This window comes from Coregonus clupeaformis, chromosome 4 (assembly GCF_020615455.1).
Source record: "Coregonus clupeaformis isolate EN_2021a chromosome 4, ASM2061545v1, whole genome shotgun sequence".
NCBI lineage: Eukaryota > Metazoa > Chordata > Actinopteri > Salmoniformes > Salmonidae > Coregonus > Coregonus clupeaformis.
This window is the reverse complement of record NC_059195.1, coordinates 23,748,732-23,765,286: the sequence shown is the minus strand read 5'-3', so window position 1 is coordinate 23,765,286 and position 16,555 is coordinate 23,748,732. Positions and strand designations below refer to the sequence as shown.

The 16,555-nt window shown below is 43.6% G+C and overlaps 1 protein-coding gene across 6 annotated transcripts in view; it reads right to left on the bottom strand.

Moving 5' to 3' along the window:
* Window positions 1–16,555, bottom strand: part of dgkh (diacylglycerol kinase, eta) — a 100,726-nt gene that overhangs the window by 22,663 nt on the left and 61,508 nt on the right. For all 6 annotated transcript variants that reach the window (XM_041868574.2, XM_041868583.2, XM_041868591.2 and 3 more), the window contains 9 exons: window positions 10,532–10,638; window positions 10,205–10,330; window positions 10,017–10,119; window positions 7,030–7,192; window positions 2,156–2,264; window positions 1,800–2,021; window positions 1,598–1,689; window positions 1,367–1,466; window positions 962–1,280 (listed from right to left, as the gene is read on the bottom strand). In XM_041868574.2, coding sequence (XP_041724508.1) covers window positions 962–1,280; window positions 1,367–1,466; window positions 1,598–1,689; window positions 1,800–2,021; window positions 2,156–2,264; window positions 7,030–7,192; window positions 10,017–10,119; window positions 10,205–10,330; window positions 10,532–10,638 — 1,341 coding nt within the window. The remainder of the gene's footprint in view (window positions 1–961; window positions 1,281–1,366; window positions 1,467–1,597; window positions 1,690–1,799; window positions 2,022–2,155; window positions 2,265–7,029; window positions 7,193–10,016; window positions 10,120–10,204; window positions 10,331–10,531; window positions 10,639–16,555) is intronic.

The following is a 16,555-nucleotide window of genomic DNA, read 5'->3' as shown; positions in this document are numbered from 1 at the left end:
TATAGTTTTACAATCTGGAGTCCATTGTATTCTCTCTGAAACAGGCATGAAAGACTTGCCATAGGCTCTATTATATTGTATGTCTGATCTGTTTTGTCATACTGTATATCTACGTACCTCTCTCGGCCTGTTCGATGATCTGTTATGTTCTATATCTGCGTACCTCTCTCGGCCTGTTCGATTATCTGTTATGTTCTATATCTACGTACCTCTCTCGGCCTGTTCGATTATCTGTTATGTTCTATATCTACGTACCTCTCTCGGCCTATTCAATTATCTGTTATGTTCTACGTACCTCTCTCGGCATGTTCGATGATCTGTTATGTTCTATATCTACGTACCTCTCTCGGCCTGTTCGATGATCTGTTATGTTCTACGTACCTCTCTCGGCATGTTCGATGATCTGTTATGTTCTATATCTACGTACCTCTCTCGGCCTGTTCGATTATCTGTTATGTTCTACGTACCTCTCTCGGCATGTTCGATGATCTGTTATGTTCTATATCTACGTACCTCTCTCGGCATGTTCGATGATCTGTTATGTTCTATATCTACGTACCTCTCTCGGCCTGTTCGATGATCTGTTATGTTCTATATCTACGTACCTCTCTCGGCCTGTTCGATTATCTGTTATGTTCTACGTACCTCTCTCGGCCTGTTCGATTATCTGTTATGTTCTATATCTACGTACCTCTCTCGGCCTGTTCGATGATCTGTTATGTTCTATATCTACGTACCTCTCTCGGCCTGTTCGATTATCTGTTATGTTCTATCTCTACGTACCTCTCTCGGCCTGTTCGATGATCTATTATGTTCTACGTACCTCTCTCGGCCTGTTCGATGATCTGTTATGTTCTATATCTACGTACCTCTCTCGGCCTGTTCGATGATCTGTTATGTTCTATATCTACGTACCTCTCTCGGCCTGTTCGATTATCTGTTATGTTCTATATCTACGTACCTCTCTCGGCCTGTTCAATGATCTGTCGTACAGCCTTCTTCAGGCTGTTGGCTCGTAACATCAGCTGTTCTTTAGCTCTGAACAGCTTGGGTGGCGAACCTCCTCCTTTCTCTCCTCCCTTTTCACTCTCCTCTGCTTCCAGTTTCTCCTTCAGCTCGGTCAACGACTCCTCGCTCACCTCCTCCTCCTCCTCATCTTCCTCCTCTTCCTCCTCTTCGACGATGGGTGGTGTGGAAAGGGGAAGAGGTGGGGGGAGTGACTGGGCTTCTGTGTTGAGGGTCTGGAGGAGTGAGTCGAGCTTCTCATTTAGGATGACACACTGTTGGGAAAAGGAGAGTTAGGTTAGTGTGTGTGTGTGTGTGTGTGTGTGCATGTGGGTGCATGTGTGTGTGGAGGGTTACTTACTTTGAGAGACATAGTGTCACACTCCTCAGTATTCTCAATGCTTTTCTCGTAGGACTTTCCCACTTTGGCAACAAAGTCCTTTACTGTCTCACACAGAATCCTGAAAGTAGAGAGAGAGAACGAGAGAGAGAGAGAGAGAGAAACGGGGGGTGAAAGAAGAGCGTGAGTTCACATTAAATGAAATTGTCAGCAGCCATTTAGCAGTAAGCAGTGTTGAGATGAGACACTCACTTAGCGGAGGAGATGACCACAGAGTGTTGGTCAGAGTTGAGGATCTTGGTGAGATGGGCAGTTACCGAGTCTTCATATGCTGAGATCTGGAACTGGGGACACAGAGAGAGCAGAAAGGCAGAATTACCATAAAACTAAGCAAGGGGGATACTGTTTACATTATAAAACACCTCCAAATCGTAATGCTTCAGATGTTGTGTACCTGGCCGTCGTCAGTGTCGTCGGGCGTGACGGGCCCGCTGTGTTTGGAGGGGAGCTTTATCTCGTAGGTCATGATGCTCCAGCGGTCCAACATCTTGGTGCTGGCCCGCTCCAGTTTCTCCAGAATCTGGGGAAGCTGCGTGTCATCGTCACACGATGGGCCCCAGCCCAGCACCCGCGCCAGGTCGTTTCCTGTGCCCAAGGGCAGCACTCCCAGCTGGCACTGGAGACAGAAAGAGAGAAGGGGGGGAGGAAGTGTGTGTGTGGGGGACAGCGAGGGGGTGTGGGGGTGGTTGTGTGTGTGAGGCGGGAAGGGTGGGGGTCAGCGTGTGTGTGTGTGTGTGGGGGGGTTCTTACCTGTTTGTGGAGGTTGAGTTTGTCTATCTCAGAGAGGACCCAGCCTACACTCCCATCCCCTCCACACACCAGGATCCGGAAGTTATCAAACTTCTGAAAGAGACGCAGCCTGGAGCACACAAAGGAATGGTACTAGTGTCAGAGTCTTGTAACAGTATAGCTTCTGTCCCTGATCAGGGCACCAACCACCCTGTCTCAGTACCCAGTATCTATGCTGCATGTGCCGGGGTACTAGGGTCAGTCTGTCTTATCTGGTGTACTGTGTGATCTTAGGCATGCTCCCTCTAATTCCCTTCTCTCTCTCTCTGTCTATGTCTCCCCTCCAGGAGGACCTGGGCCAGGTTGCATAAAACATCTTATGGTAATTCCCTCTTATCTTTTCCCTTACATTTCCTTAACTTTAAGTCAGTTGCACAAAATATTTGAAGGCGAACTTCCCCCTTAAACTAAGCGGAAAGGTTAAGGGTTCCCATTAGGTCCCTTAAGTGCTCATTCAGTATGGATGTCAATGTCAACAGCATTTGTGGAGGCATAGGCGCCTGAGCAATGGAGCAAACGGAGCAGCTGCACCCCCACTTACAAAATACACTTTTTTACCAGAAAATGATCATGATCCATTGGGTAATTTGTAATTTTCAATGATTAGTAATGTTTTGATCTAGTCTGTATTAAAATAGATACGTCCATTTTATATATGATATAATAATTAACAGATTGCATTTAGCATCCCCTCCCCTGTCGCCTCAAGATGAATGGTTTTGACCACTGGAACGTTTTGCTTCACTCGGCAAGCATTGTTTTGGTTCAGTGCAGTTAGAAAGCACTAGTTGCACCACTGATGTTTAAAATGAAAAGGCGCCTGCAAAAGAAAATGGTTTATCTATTTTGTTGTGCTGTTGTTACATTGGTATCGTTGTTTCATGTCCGATGGTGTTGGTCCAATGGTGTTGTTACATATCATTTGAGCTGCGTGCACCACGAGCAAATTCATTATATCATTTCACTTTGCCTGTAAGAACCATGACGAGCACCGGCATGTCTGATTAGGCTTCGCTGTATCGTAGACTCTGACTCTGAGTAGCCTTCTATCAGCCTACCAAAGGTTGCACTTTAAGAGAAAACTGCATGCACGGTAGCTCATGGGCTGTCAATGAGTAGCTTGCAAGTACTGTAGATAGTGAGAAATAATCTGTAGGCCTAATATTACATGATTAAATCTGTGAAAAAAAATTCCTCCCCAAGCTGTTTACAGGCATTTAACACAATTCTGCATTTTTGCCATCAATTTTCCCAACTTCAATCGGTTAAATCACATAGTTATGTTTTCATTCAGTTACAAAGGTAACAGTCCTGGCTGAGCCATACATGCGAGCGCACCAAGGACGCTTCGCGGCAATGTAGCCAAGCTGTGTCTGTATGCGCCTATGCACCAAATGAAAAAGCACAGGATATTTGTATCTCCATAAAACAGCACTGCTTGGGGGCCCGACTCCACAAGGGGGAAAAAGGGGGCTTAGCACCCTCAGTTGAAAATTGTGCCACCTCTGTTTTAGTTTTATGTCCCTATATAAAAATGGCGAAAGAGTTCAAATGATTGAGAGCGATGTGGGCACAAAATCTGTATCTCCACAGTGCTGTATCAGCACCATGGACAGAGTGCCGTAGAGTGTGTGTGTGTGTGTGTAGAGGGGCTATGGAAAGCCACTGGGTGGCTAGGTATGACTCCTTTGGGTTTCCATAAAAAGCGGGGGGAAAACGCTACTCATCTCTGTGCTAGGCTAAGTGAATAACGTGATACGCCTCCACCTGTAATATTTGATTTAGATTTATAAGGACAAGCCCGCTCGGTGTAGTTTACCGTTGAAGCTGCTTTGCTCAACTCTGCCTCACGCCCCACCAATACCGAGTTTAGTTAGCTTCTTGGCTGGCTGTAAAAGGCGTTAGTGTTATTAGCCTATTTAGCTCTAACCAGATCATCTGCCACTGCCACGATGGATATCAGAAATTAAACCACCGATGCCGCCGCAAAGCCCAGCAGCGATGATACTGCCGAGCTCCAGCTAGCTCCGCGTGAAGAGTTTACAACCCCCTTCCACAAGTGCCGCCAGGATAATGGCACCACAGCCCCCTCCGACTGCTCCTGACGATCTTGGCACAAAGGAGCTAGCCCAGGTTAGCCTAGAATCTTACCCTAGCCGCAGGTTTTCTGTCCAAAAATGTTCATTTAATTGCAACTGGTTCATAGGAAGAGAGTGGCTGGAATACTCAGTTACTGCAGATGTTGCATTTTGGTTCCCCTGTTGAAAGTTCTGTATTGGGTCCAAAGCTAACGCAGACAAGGCCTTCACCCAAGGGTGGTATTGTAACTATGGTTACTATATCCGCTATGGATAGAACCAAAGGATTCGCTAGGCACGCATTTTGAAGTGTCAACACTTGTTAATGATAGGCAACTGGCAAGAACTCATTTTCCACTTTGACAAACGTGTTCAGTCAGGACACATGAAGCATGCTACACCCAAGGAAAACTCAACTAATCCAACTGGTATTTGAGGGGGATCTTACAAGAAGATTTCTGGGACAATGGAATGATCGATTACTCAGGAAGTTCAACAGAGCATCAAGGAGGCTGCAGCTCTTCTGAAAAGGTAAGAAAAATCTAGCTTGTTGATTTTGATAAAAAAATCTTGGTGGTATAGCCAATGGTGCCATTTTCAGCAAAAAACGTGTATGGAATGGCAAAATGACTTCTTTAGCCAGCCTATTTTTCTATATATATATATTTTTTATCCAGAGCGACTTACAGTTAGTGAGTGCATACATTATTTTTCATACAGGCCCCCCGTGGGAATCGAACCCACAACCCTGGTGTTGCAAACGCCATGCTCTACCAACTGAGCTACATCCCTGCCGGCCATTCCCTCCCCTACCCTGGACGACGCTGGGCCAATTGTGCGCGGCCCCATGGGTCTCCCGGTCGCTAGCCTGGATTCGAACCAGGATCTCTAGCGGCACAGCTAGCACTGCCTTAGACCACTGCGCCACTCGGGAGATTAATTGCCATAATGGCCTTGCTTAGTGTGTAGGGTGGTGTCCATGGTGCTGATAGAGCACAACGGCGATTTCGCACCAACCTGTCACTTCTTGGTCAAAAGCACTCAATGGTCTCAGCACTTATGTGTATTGTGGTATAGTGTGATATAAGCAGAATTCAATATAATTCCAATACAAGAACCCAAATGACGCCCCTGGGTATAGCTACATATCGATATGTTTAATCATAGAAATAGATAAGACTACATTCTATTTCTATGGTTTTCTTGGTAGCCTATTGCTTTTCGTGGTTGTAAATGGAACTGTGCGTATTGGAAACGTGTTTATGGTAGGCCGGCATTGCTTAATTGATTACGTAGGTGGGACGAATTTGATCCACAGAAGTGGATTGTGCCATATCGCAACGTGTTGATGAACTCATGAGCTGCATGATTTTCCATGTTTGAAGCGAGCCAGTAGGCTTATTTATTTGGCAAGACAGCTGTGCATGGCTGCATCTCACTGTAGTAGGCTGTAGGCTATTTAGGCTATTTGCATTCACCTTTTGTTTACTGTGTTTGTTTACTGTTAATGTAACTAGCCTAAATATAGATTGTGTCATGCCTTCATCTATCTGATATTTTGTTTATAGGCCTATAGTAGGCCTACCGCTGTTTTGTTCTGTTTACATTAATTAGTTCGCATTACTGTACCTCAATCTATATTTAGACTAGTTTTGTCGGTATTCTAAGCAAAATTGCTATTCAGTATTTTTGTTTTGCATTAATAACTAGGCTACTACTTTCAGCATTTAATTTGCATTATTTCGGTAAGACAGCTGTGTGTATGGCTGCATTCACATAGGTTGTTTGCATAGGTTAATTACCCTATCTATCTTGTAGCCTATATTCATTGCCAAAATGACCTTTAGTGAGTAGGGCGCTGTCCATTGTGCTGATACTTCAAAAGCACTGAATGGTCTTGGAGTCTCGGCATTTGAAACTTATGTTTATTGTGGTATAGTGTGACATAAGCAGAATTCAATATAATTCCATTGCAAGAACCCCAAAAAAGTGTGCCCCCTCACCGATTTAAACTGCCCCTATAGTCACTTTATCATGGCGCCGGCTCGGTCTGCTTGGCTTGGTAAGTAATATCGACCAAATAAGCAATTTTGACCCTCTTTGCATCAAATATGTATGCTGCTGAGACAAGTACATGTTTTACATTTTAATGGTGACAGTGCTTCAAACAACAGTGCCAAAAAAAGTTAAGACACCTTTTTTGTACCCCCACTTTCAGACAAAGTCAGATGCCCATATGGAGGTGAATGTTGATTTCCTCTGCCCTGGTTTCAAAAGGAAAACGTTCACCAGCTAGCTAGGTAACTTAGCTAAACAATGTAAGGTGCTACACTCCATGGCTACAAAGCTAGCTAGCTACCTTCTCTGTAAGTTAACTTGACGTGCTAGAAAGTAATAGAAACAAGTTGAGAAAAAAGTAACTAAAATAAATGTGTTTTATTATCTTCTGAATCAATTTGTATCTCCTGTATTGAATGTAGAAGTTATATTTAACGATCTCCCAAAATAAATGCGATCTCTTTGACAAGCTGTTCAGTCAGTGAATCAGGCTGGAACAAAATTACAAATCATTTGTAGACTGCAAATTGACCGCAAGAAGCCCAAACGGATATAATATTTAACTAAAACATAATCATTTCAAAACTAGCTTACATTTGTATACAATCAGATGTGTCTCTTTATTATGCGTGGGAATACTTTTTTTTACTAGCGATGCCACATGGTTTCCATTAGCAGGTGCTAGCCAAGCCGACTCACCCTAGATGTGGTCCGCCATTGACCAGGTCAAACACCTGAGCAGGGTTGAGGAGCTGCTTGAAACGTCGTAGGAATTTAACCCCTTGGTTGTCTCCGCTCTTGGAGTTGACGAAGACCAGCAGAGGACTGGCGCATGATGGGGGACAGGTGGCCTTCCAGAAGCCTGAACACAAATACACAAAATAACAGTTATTACATGAATGAATGGATGAATTAATAACAAAGTGAATGAAGGAATTAATGACTGAATGGATGGATGAATGAATCTGTGCTAAAATATTAAGGGTACTAGCCCATTATAGTACTAATAAAACATGTAATTAATAAATGCAGACGTGATCTGATATACAGTATGGAACTATTGTAGATGGTGATACACTGTAGATAGGACATCAGGAGCAATTACATGTATAACTGTTCATCTCTATCACATGTATCACATTGTTTATCACTATCACTATCAAATCCACTGGTTAAGCCAAGATTTATTAACACTAACAGTATCCAGACTCTGAGCCGTGTCACAGTGACTAATGGAAGAGATGTGAGAAATGAAAAGAAAGGAGAGATTCTGCTATGTGCTGTACTGGATCACCCATGAACTACTGTATCATAACACCCACACACAGCAACAGCATTGAGGCATCAAAGTGTGTGTATGTGTGGGGGCATCACAGTACTGAGTTAGCCTGTGCGCTTATAGGATTCATCATATGGCAGATTGATACGCCGCCTGTGTGTCAACATTTCTCTGTGTGAAAAGGCTCTAAGTTTGAGTGTGTGAGTGTGTGTGTGTATGTGTGTGTGTGTGTGTGTGTATGTGTGTTTGCGCGGGGGAGGATGGTGACAGTCCCTAGGGGTGCTGCCATCAACACTCTCATTCTCTCTTCCTTCTCTCTCTTTCTTTCTGTCATTCCTTTCTCTCTCTCTCTATCCCCCTCTCTTTGTCCTTTGCTCTCTCCATCCTCCACATCTCTTTGTCCTTTGCTCTCTCCATCCTCCACATCTCTTTGTCCTTTGCTCTCTCCATCCTCCACATCTCTTTGCCTCTCTTCTCTCTCCATCATTATGTTGCCCTTCTCCTTTTGCCTCTCTTCTCATTCCATCTTTCTATCCCTCTCTCTCTCTCTTTCCCACCTTCTCTCTCTCTGATCTTGGCAGCGGTGGAGCAGAGATTGGAGAGGAGAGGGGGAGGAAAGTCACAACGTTTCAGCTCATGCCACAGTCAGCCAGCAGCCAATTAGATTAGAGCCTTCTCAAGCCTGCACTGGGGCGAGGGGAAATCCTGGCATGTGAAGGGGGGAGGGGTTGAAGACATTGAAGAGAGGGGGAGGAAGATATTTGGAAGAAAGAAAAGGAGAGGAAAAGAGGGAGAGGGGAATACATGGAGAGAGAAGGGAGGGAAACATGGGGATATATGGAGAGATAGAGGGGTGGGAACAGATATAGAGGGAGATAAAGGGGTGGGAACAGAGATAGGGGGAGAGAGAGGGGCGGGAACAGAGATAGAGGGAGAGAGGGGGGCGGGAACAGAGATAGAGGGAGAGAGGGGGGCGGGAACAGAGATAGAGGGAGAGAGAGGGGCGGGAACAGAGATAGAGGGGGAGTAGAGATTTTTCACACCTTTCCAAGTTAGTAAATACGGCCTCAGCCCGACTCTGTGTTTGTGTGTGTGTGTATGTGCACCTGCCTGAAATAGCTATTTTATACACCTGTCAATAAAATACCCACACACAATTTCCTGACACACACACACACTGGTGGGAGCAAACAAGAGTGTGTATAAATTCCACACCAGAAGGTGATATATTATTAGAGTGAAAACACTAATATTTACATTCCTCTTCCATAGTTTCCATCACATGATACTGCTTTATACAGCACCATAATCTGGGTTGTGTTCATTAGGGACCAAATGGAAGAAAGGGGACTGAAACAGGAAGGGACTACCTGGACATTTCCTATTAGAAATGCTAATTTCCTTAGCAAAACGTTAAACAATTATTTCCATTATGTGTCCTAATGAATACAACGCTGGGATGTGTATGTGTTTGTGTGTTTGTGTGTGTGTGTGTGTGTGTGTGTGTGTGTGTGTGTGTGTGTGTTGAATGTCTGGAGGATGATTCATTCCTCTCTCTTTTAATCATCCCCCCTCCTCTGTGACATGATAAAAGGTCAGAGGTCAATCTGAGAGGAAATTAGCAAAGCCAATGAGGTGAATCCTCCTTTATAACATTCATCTGCACTGCAAATCACTCCAATTTCCACCGGTCAGTAATAAGTGTTTTACTGAAGACAAAAGATTGTCATTGAGAACTCTCATTCTCCATTTGGGTGTAGAGACATCCCATGTGACTATACTATCCTGTAAGCCTTTCCAAGAAGGTGTGTAATGCAATATGGCCCGTAGGAAATTTCTTTTTTTTTTTTTTTTTTTACCTTTATTTAACCAGGTAAGCCAGTTGAGAACAAGTTCTCATTTACAACTGCGACCTGGCCAAGATAAAGCAAAGCAGTGCGATAAAAACAACAACACAGAGTTACATATGGGGTAAAACAAAACATAAAGTCAAAAAATACAACAGAAAATATATACACAGTGTGTGCAAATGTAGCAAGTTATGGAGGTAAGGCAATAAATAGGCTATAGTGCAAAATAATTACAATTAGTATTAACACTGGAATGATAGATGTGCAAGAGATTATGTGCAAATAGAGATACTGGGGTGCAAATGAGCTAAATAAATAACAATATAGGGATGAGGTAGTTGGGTGGGCTAATTTCAGATGGGCTGTGTACAGGTGCAGTGATCAGTAAGGTGCTCTGACAACTGATGCTTAAAGTTAGTGAGGGAGATAAGAGTCTCCAGCTTCAGAGATTTTTGCAATTTGTTCCAGTCATTGTAATAATAATGAATGAAGTAATGAAGTGTGTGTGTGTGTGTGTGTGTGTGTGTGTGTGTGTGTGTGTGTGTGTGTGTGTGTACCATCAGAGTCGATGCTGTTGAGAGCAGTAGGAGGGATGATGGAGACTTTACACTGGCCCAGGGGACATTTCCTGGGGTACAGGTCCATACAAGCTGTGTGTACCTGGAAAAACACAGAGTCAGTGTTACAACACACACACACACACACACCATACACACAGACACACACTCCACACGCACACACTCACCATGGCCTTGCACCAGAGGCAGCGCCAGTCCTGCAGCCGGAGCACGCTGCCACACGTCTTGTCACACACGGCACACTTGGCACTAACAGGCAGATTCCCCTCCAGCCACTGGTGGGGCATGGCAATCTACAGGACAGGAATCGAGAGTCAGTCAGTTTATCAGGTATATCAATATATTATTATATTTTCTACCTTTTCACGCCATCTGTTGCTGCACACAAGCATGTACACACAGATACACACACACAAGTATGTACACAAGGATACACACATGCATACGTACACACACACACACAGATGAATACACACACGCACACACACACTCACCCCATCCTCGTCTTCGATAATGTCTTTCCCTATGGAGGCCAGTGTGGTCCATTTGCAGTTGTTAGTGGCCCTGACGGCACACCGCTTGTGAGCTTTGAATTTACACACTGGAAAACAAACGCAAACAACAAACACACCTCATTAGTCTGGTCAACAACAACAACACAGAGCATCATGTTCAACACTACAGTGAGAGAGGATAAATAAACAGACAGAGGAGAGGTGTTTGGTGATAGGTGGGCTACAAACCAAATACACCCACACACAAACACACCAAAAATCAACAAGAAAATGTGCTTCAGTCCCCAGTTCTAACCCTGCCTGACGAGTGTGTGTCTAAATGCGCAACGAGGGCAGTGACTGTCCAGTGACTGAGCCCCATCCTAAGCTAGCGCTCTCTGTCATTTTGCCATATCTGCCTGTGTGTTTAACAGACAGAGGACCAGAGCTAATCCACTTAATTCTAGCACCAGCCCTCTGTGCCTGTGTGCTTGCGTGTGAGCCTTTACATACAGCTCCATATGCCTATAGCCCTCTAATGTCCTAGAGGATTACAGTATTAAAGCCATAGCTATAATCACCCTGGCAACACCAGCAGGCTCACACACTGACACTGATAGATGTTTTATTGTCACATACACCGACCGGATAAGTGCAGTGCAATGTTTTACAGGGTCAGCCATAGTAGGAAGGTGCCCATGGAGCAAATTGGGGTTAGGTGCTTTGCTCAAGGGCACATCGATAGATTTTTCACCATTGCTGCTCGGGTATTCGAACCAGCGACCTTTCAGTATCAGGGTAGTTTTACCCTACTGAAATTGCCCGATTTTTATGAGGTAACATTAAGCAATAAGGCCCGAGGGGGTGTGGTATATGGCCAATATACCACGGCTAAGGGCTGTTCTTATGCATGACGCAACGCAGAATGCCTGGACACAGCCCTTAGCCGTGGTATATTGGCCATATACCAAAAACCCCTGAGGTGCCTTATTGCTATTATAAACTGGTTACCAACATAATTAGAGCTGTAAAAATAAATATTTTTTCATACGCGTTGTATACTGTCTGATATACCACGGCAGTCAGCCAATCAGCATTCAGGGCTCGAACCACCCAGTTTATAATGGTAATTATACAGTAATAGCCTATGAAGGTATTTTTTAAGGGTTTTGACAAGTATAGGCATAATTTGGGACAATTGTGTTGAATTAGTTTATTAAAAGTACCAGAGAGTACCTATTGTTACCACACACCAAAATAACGCACGTTTTAGGAACCACTGCATTACATCACCACTCACATCACAGAGAACGCAAGTGTCAGAGGCATGGAATATACCGTCTGTATCCCTGTCACGAGCCTACTCAAAACAATATGAACTGTAAAACCCAATTCTGTATGCATGAGAGGAACCTAAGTAAGAGAGGGACTATGTAACATACGGTTGTGGAAAACTCCAAATTCTGCCACCACAATACTATACATCTATTCATATACAGTGCATTCGGAAAGTATTCAGACCCCTCGACTTTTTTCACATTTTGTTACGTTACAGCCTTATTCTAAAATTGATTAAATAATATTTTTCCCTCATCAATCTACACACAATACCCCACAATAACAAAGCGAAAACAGGTCTGTAGAAATTTTAGCAAATGTATAAAAAATTGGACGCTCCCCATTCAAACTGACAGAGCTTGAGAGGATCTGCAGAGAAAAATGGGAGAAACTCCCCAAATACATGTGTGCCAAGCTTGTAGCGTCATACCCAAGAAGATTTGAGGCTGTAATCGCTGCCAAAGGTGCTTCAACAAAGTACTGAGTTAAGGGTCTGAATATTTATGTAAATGTAATATTTCATTTTTTAAAATTATTATACATTTGCAACAATTTCTAAAAACATGTTTTTGGGGGATTGTGTGTAGATTGATGAAGGAAAAAACCAATTTAATCCATTTTAGAATAAGGCTGTAACATAACAAAATGTGGAAAAAGTCAAGATGTCTGAATACTTTCCGAATGCACTGTATACAGTCTATAAATGAGGGCCGGCCTGTAAGGCACTTATTGTATAGTCTTTGAATGTACTTATTGTGAGTGGCTTTGCATAAGGGCAGTCTGCTAAATGTAAACTGAATACTTTATATCTCGCCACCACAGTTAGTGGAGAAGGCCCATAATGTATGCTGAACAAAAATATAAACACAACATGTAAAGTGTTGGTCCCACGTTTCATGAGCTGACATAAAATATCCTAGAAATGCTCCATATGACAAAAAGCTTATTTCTCTCCAATTTTGTGCACACATTTGTTTATATCCCTTTTAGTGAGCATTTTCCCTTTGCCAAGATAATCCATCCACCTGACAGGTGTGGAATATCAAGAAGCTGATTAAACAGCATGATCATTACACAGGTGCACCTTGTGCTGGGGACAATAAAAGGCCATTCACACAACACAATGCCACAGATATCTAAAGTTTTGAGGGAGCGTGCAATTGGCTTACTGACTTCAGGAAAGTCCACCAGAGCTGTTGCCAGAGAATTGAATGTTCATTTCTCTACCATAAGCTGCCTCCAGCATTGTTTTAGAGATTTTGTCAGTACGTACAACCGGCCTCACAACCGCAGACCACGTGTAACCACACCAAACCCAGGACCTCCACATCCGGCTTCTTCACCTGGATGGTCTGAGATGAGCCACCTGGACAACTGATGAAACTGTGGGTTTGCACAAACGAAGAATTTCAGAAACCGTCTCAGGGAAGCTCATCTACGTGCTCGTCGTCCTCACCATGGTCTTGACCTGAATGCAGTTCGGCATCGTAACCGACTTCAGTGGGCAAATGCTCACCTTTGATGGCCACTGGCACGCTGGAGAAGTGCGCTCTTCACGGATGAATCCCGGTTTCAACTGTACCGGGCAGATGGCGTTGTGTGGGCGAGTGATTTGCTGATGTCAACATTGTGAACAGAGTGCCCCATGGTGGCGGTGGGGTTATGGTATGGGCAGGCAGGCAGGCAGGCATAAGCTACGGACAACAAACACAACTGCATTTTATCGATGGCAATTTGAACGCACAGAGATACCGTGACAAGATCCTGAGGCCCATTGTCGTGCCATTCATCCGCCGCCATCACCTCATGTTTCAGCATGATAATGCAATGCCCCATGTCGTAAGGATCTATACATAAGCTGAAAATGTCCCAGTTATTCCATGACCTGCATACTCACCAGACATGTCACCCATTCAGCATGTTTGGGATGCTCTGGATCGATGTGTACGACAGTGTGTTTCAGTTCCCGCCAATATCCAGCAACTTCACACAGCCATTGAAGAGGAGTGGGACAACATTCCACAGGCCACAATCAACAGCCTGATCAACTCTATGTGAAGGAGATGTGTCGCGCTGCATGAGACATATGGTGGTCACACCAGATACTGACTGGTTTTCTGATCCACACCCTTTTTTTTCAAGGTATCTGTGACTAACCATATTCATATCTGTAATCCCAGTCATGTGAAATCCATAGATTAGGGCCTAATACATTTATTTCAATTGACTGATTTCCTTGTCTGAACTGTAACTCAGTAAAATCAAAAAAAAATGTTGCATGTTGCACTTATATTTTTGTTCAGTGTATAACAATTATAGATGAGGAGGCACTTAACAGCCAACCATAAAATTACTGGACTTGGAAAGTTCCACTGTCGAAACAACCTGCAGATGCGAACACATGCACACATGCAGACACGTGTGGACACACAAACACGCACACCGAGACACCAAGACTAATTGGCCAGTGTCACTCCTTGCCATTGGCAGACTGTGATAAACATTGTGTTCTCTTAATGTTACTAAATGTTCTACTAAATGCATTTAGAGTTAGATTAGAGAAACATTGATTGCAGACGGATATGAGATGTTTGTTTTGAGAGAGATCATTTTCCTGGTTTCGGACTGTTTGTAGCCAGAGGATGGTTGGGGAGGTGTGTGTGTGACACATACATCAATTCCTATCGATCGTCCTGTGCAGGAAATCGAAGTAAAACATAAGTAGCTCTGATTGCTGTGAAACCGTCGGTCTAGCTGTTCTCACCACTTAAGAATATCTCTCTCTCTCTCTCTCTCTCTCTCTCTCTCTCTCTCTCTCTCTCTCTCTCTCTCTCTCTCTCTCTCTCTCTCTCTCTCTCTCTCTCTCTCTCTCTCTCTCTCTCTCTCTCTCTCTCTCTCTCTCTCTCTCTCTCTCTCTCTCTCTCTCTCTCTCTCCTCTCTCTCTCTCTCTCTCTCTCTCTCTCTCTCTCTCTCTCTCTTCTCTCTCTCTCTCTCTCTCTCTCTCTCTCACACACACACACACACACACACACACACACATACATACATACACATCAAGCTGTGTCTACAGTAGGTGTTGCATTATCAGTTGAAAGATAGAGATCAGCACATGGTCCAATGTCCCAAAAAGTAATGTTCTCTACAAAAGCGAGATGCTACTCGTGAGCCATGTAGCAGTCATTCTTTCATGAAGCCACAACAATGCAATCAGAATGAATCAGAAGAAGCTAATGATCCGATACCCTAGACAAGGCTAATTCAAATCTGGACCTGGAAGCCAGTTCCATTTAGGATCCTAACGCTCTAATCAAGGACTGAGGCGGAGAGGGAGAGAGAGACATCGTTTATTAGTCCCGTGTAGCTCAGTTGGTAGAGCATGGCGTTTGCAACGCCAGGGTTGTGGGTTTGTTTGCCACGGGGTACCAGTATGATTTTTGTAAAAAAAAAAAAATATGTATGCACTCACTAAGGATAAGAGCGTCTGCTAAATGACAAAAATGGTAAAATAAATTAGACCGTCTGACGGCCACACACAGCCTCTGAATATTATGACTCAATATGTTTTTCTCCCTAACAGATTAAATATCCCTTGTGCTGTTGTCTGCCCTTATTAAAGCTTGTGACATGTTGTGTTGTTGCCATAGGTCTCTCTTCATGTAGCATGGTGGTGTATCTTGTCTTCATGTGCTTTGTTTCTGTCTGAGGTAGCCTAGCGGTTAAGAACGTTGGGCCAGTAACCGAAAGGCACTTAACCCTAATTGCTCCTGTAAGTCGCTCTGGATAAGAGTATCTGCTAAATGACTAAAATGTCAATGTAAAATGATGTATCTGTGCTGTTGCCAAGTGTGTTTTGTCTATGTTGTCCATCTTGTCTTTCACTTTTAATCCCCGCCCCTTGCCCCACAGGAGGCCTTTTGCCAGGCTGTCATTGTAAATAATAATTTGTATAGGGCGGCAGGTAGCTTAGTGGTTAAGAGCGTTGTACCAGTAACCGAAAGGTCGCTGGTTCTAATCCCCAAGCCGACTAGGTGAAAAATCTGTCGATGTGCCCTTGAGCAAGGCACTTAACCCTAATTGCTCCTGTAAGTCGCTCTGGATAAGAGCGTCTGCTAAATGACCAATTTATTTAATTGACCTGCCTGGTAAAATAAAGGTTATATATATATATATATATATATATATATATATATATATATATATATATATATATATTAATGATTCATACCTAACTGTTTTAATAGAAAAGAGTGGGAATGACGCAACTGCTAGTGTTCCATTCGGCTCTGTTTTAGACTGCTCCATCTATCCACACCTAAGCTGTGAAGGAACAGCGTAACCAACCATTTATATACCAGTACTATTTATACACCACTTCCTGGTTTAATATAAGGAGCCTGTGAGTCAGACAACCATAATGAACACCATATGAATATTCTAATGCTAATTAGCCTATAGCGCTTCACATCATCTGCAAGTGTGTGTATGTTGTGTGTGTGTGAGTGTGTGTGAGAAAGTGTGAGTGTGCGTGTTTGTGTGTGATTAGTCTAACCTTCCACATTTTTATCATCTCGAACTATAAAGGATGTATAATGTAGAAGACTGGAGATGGGAGAGATAGAAAATATGCTAGGGTTATGTGTATGGAGTAGTCTATGATCCAGGCAAACACACACAACACACACCACA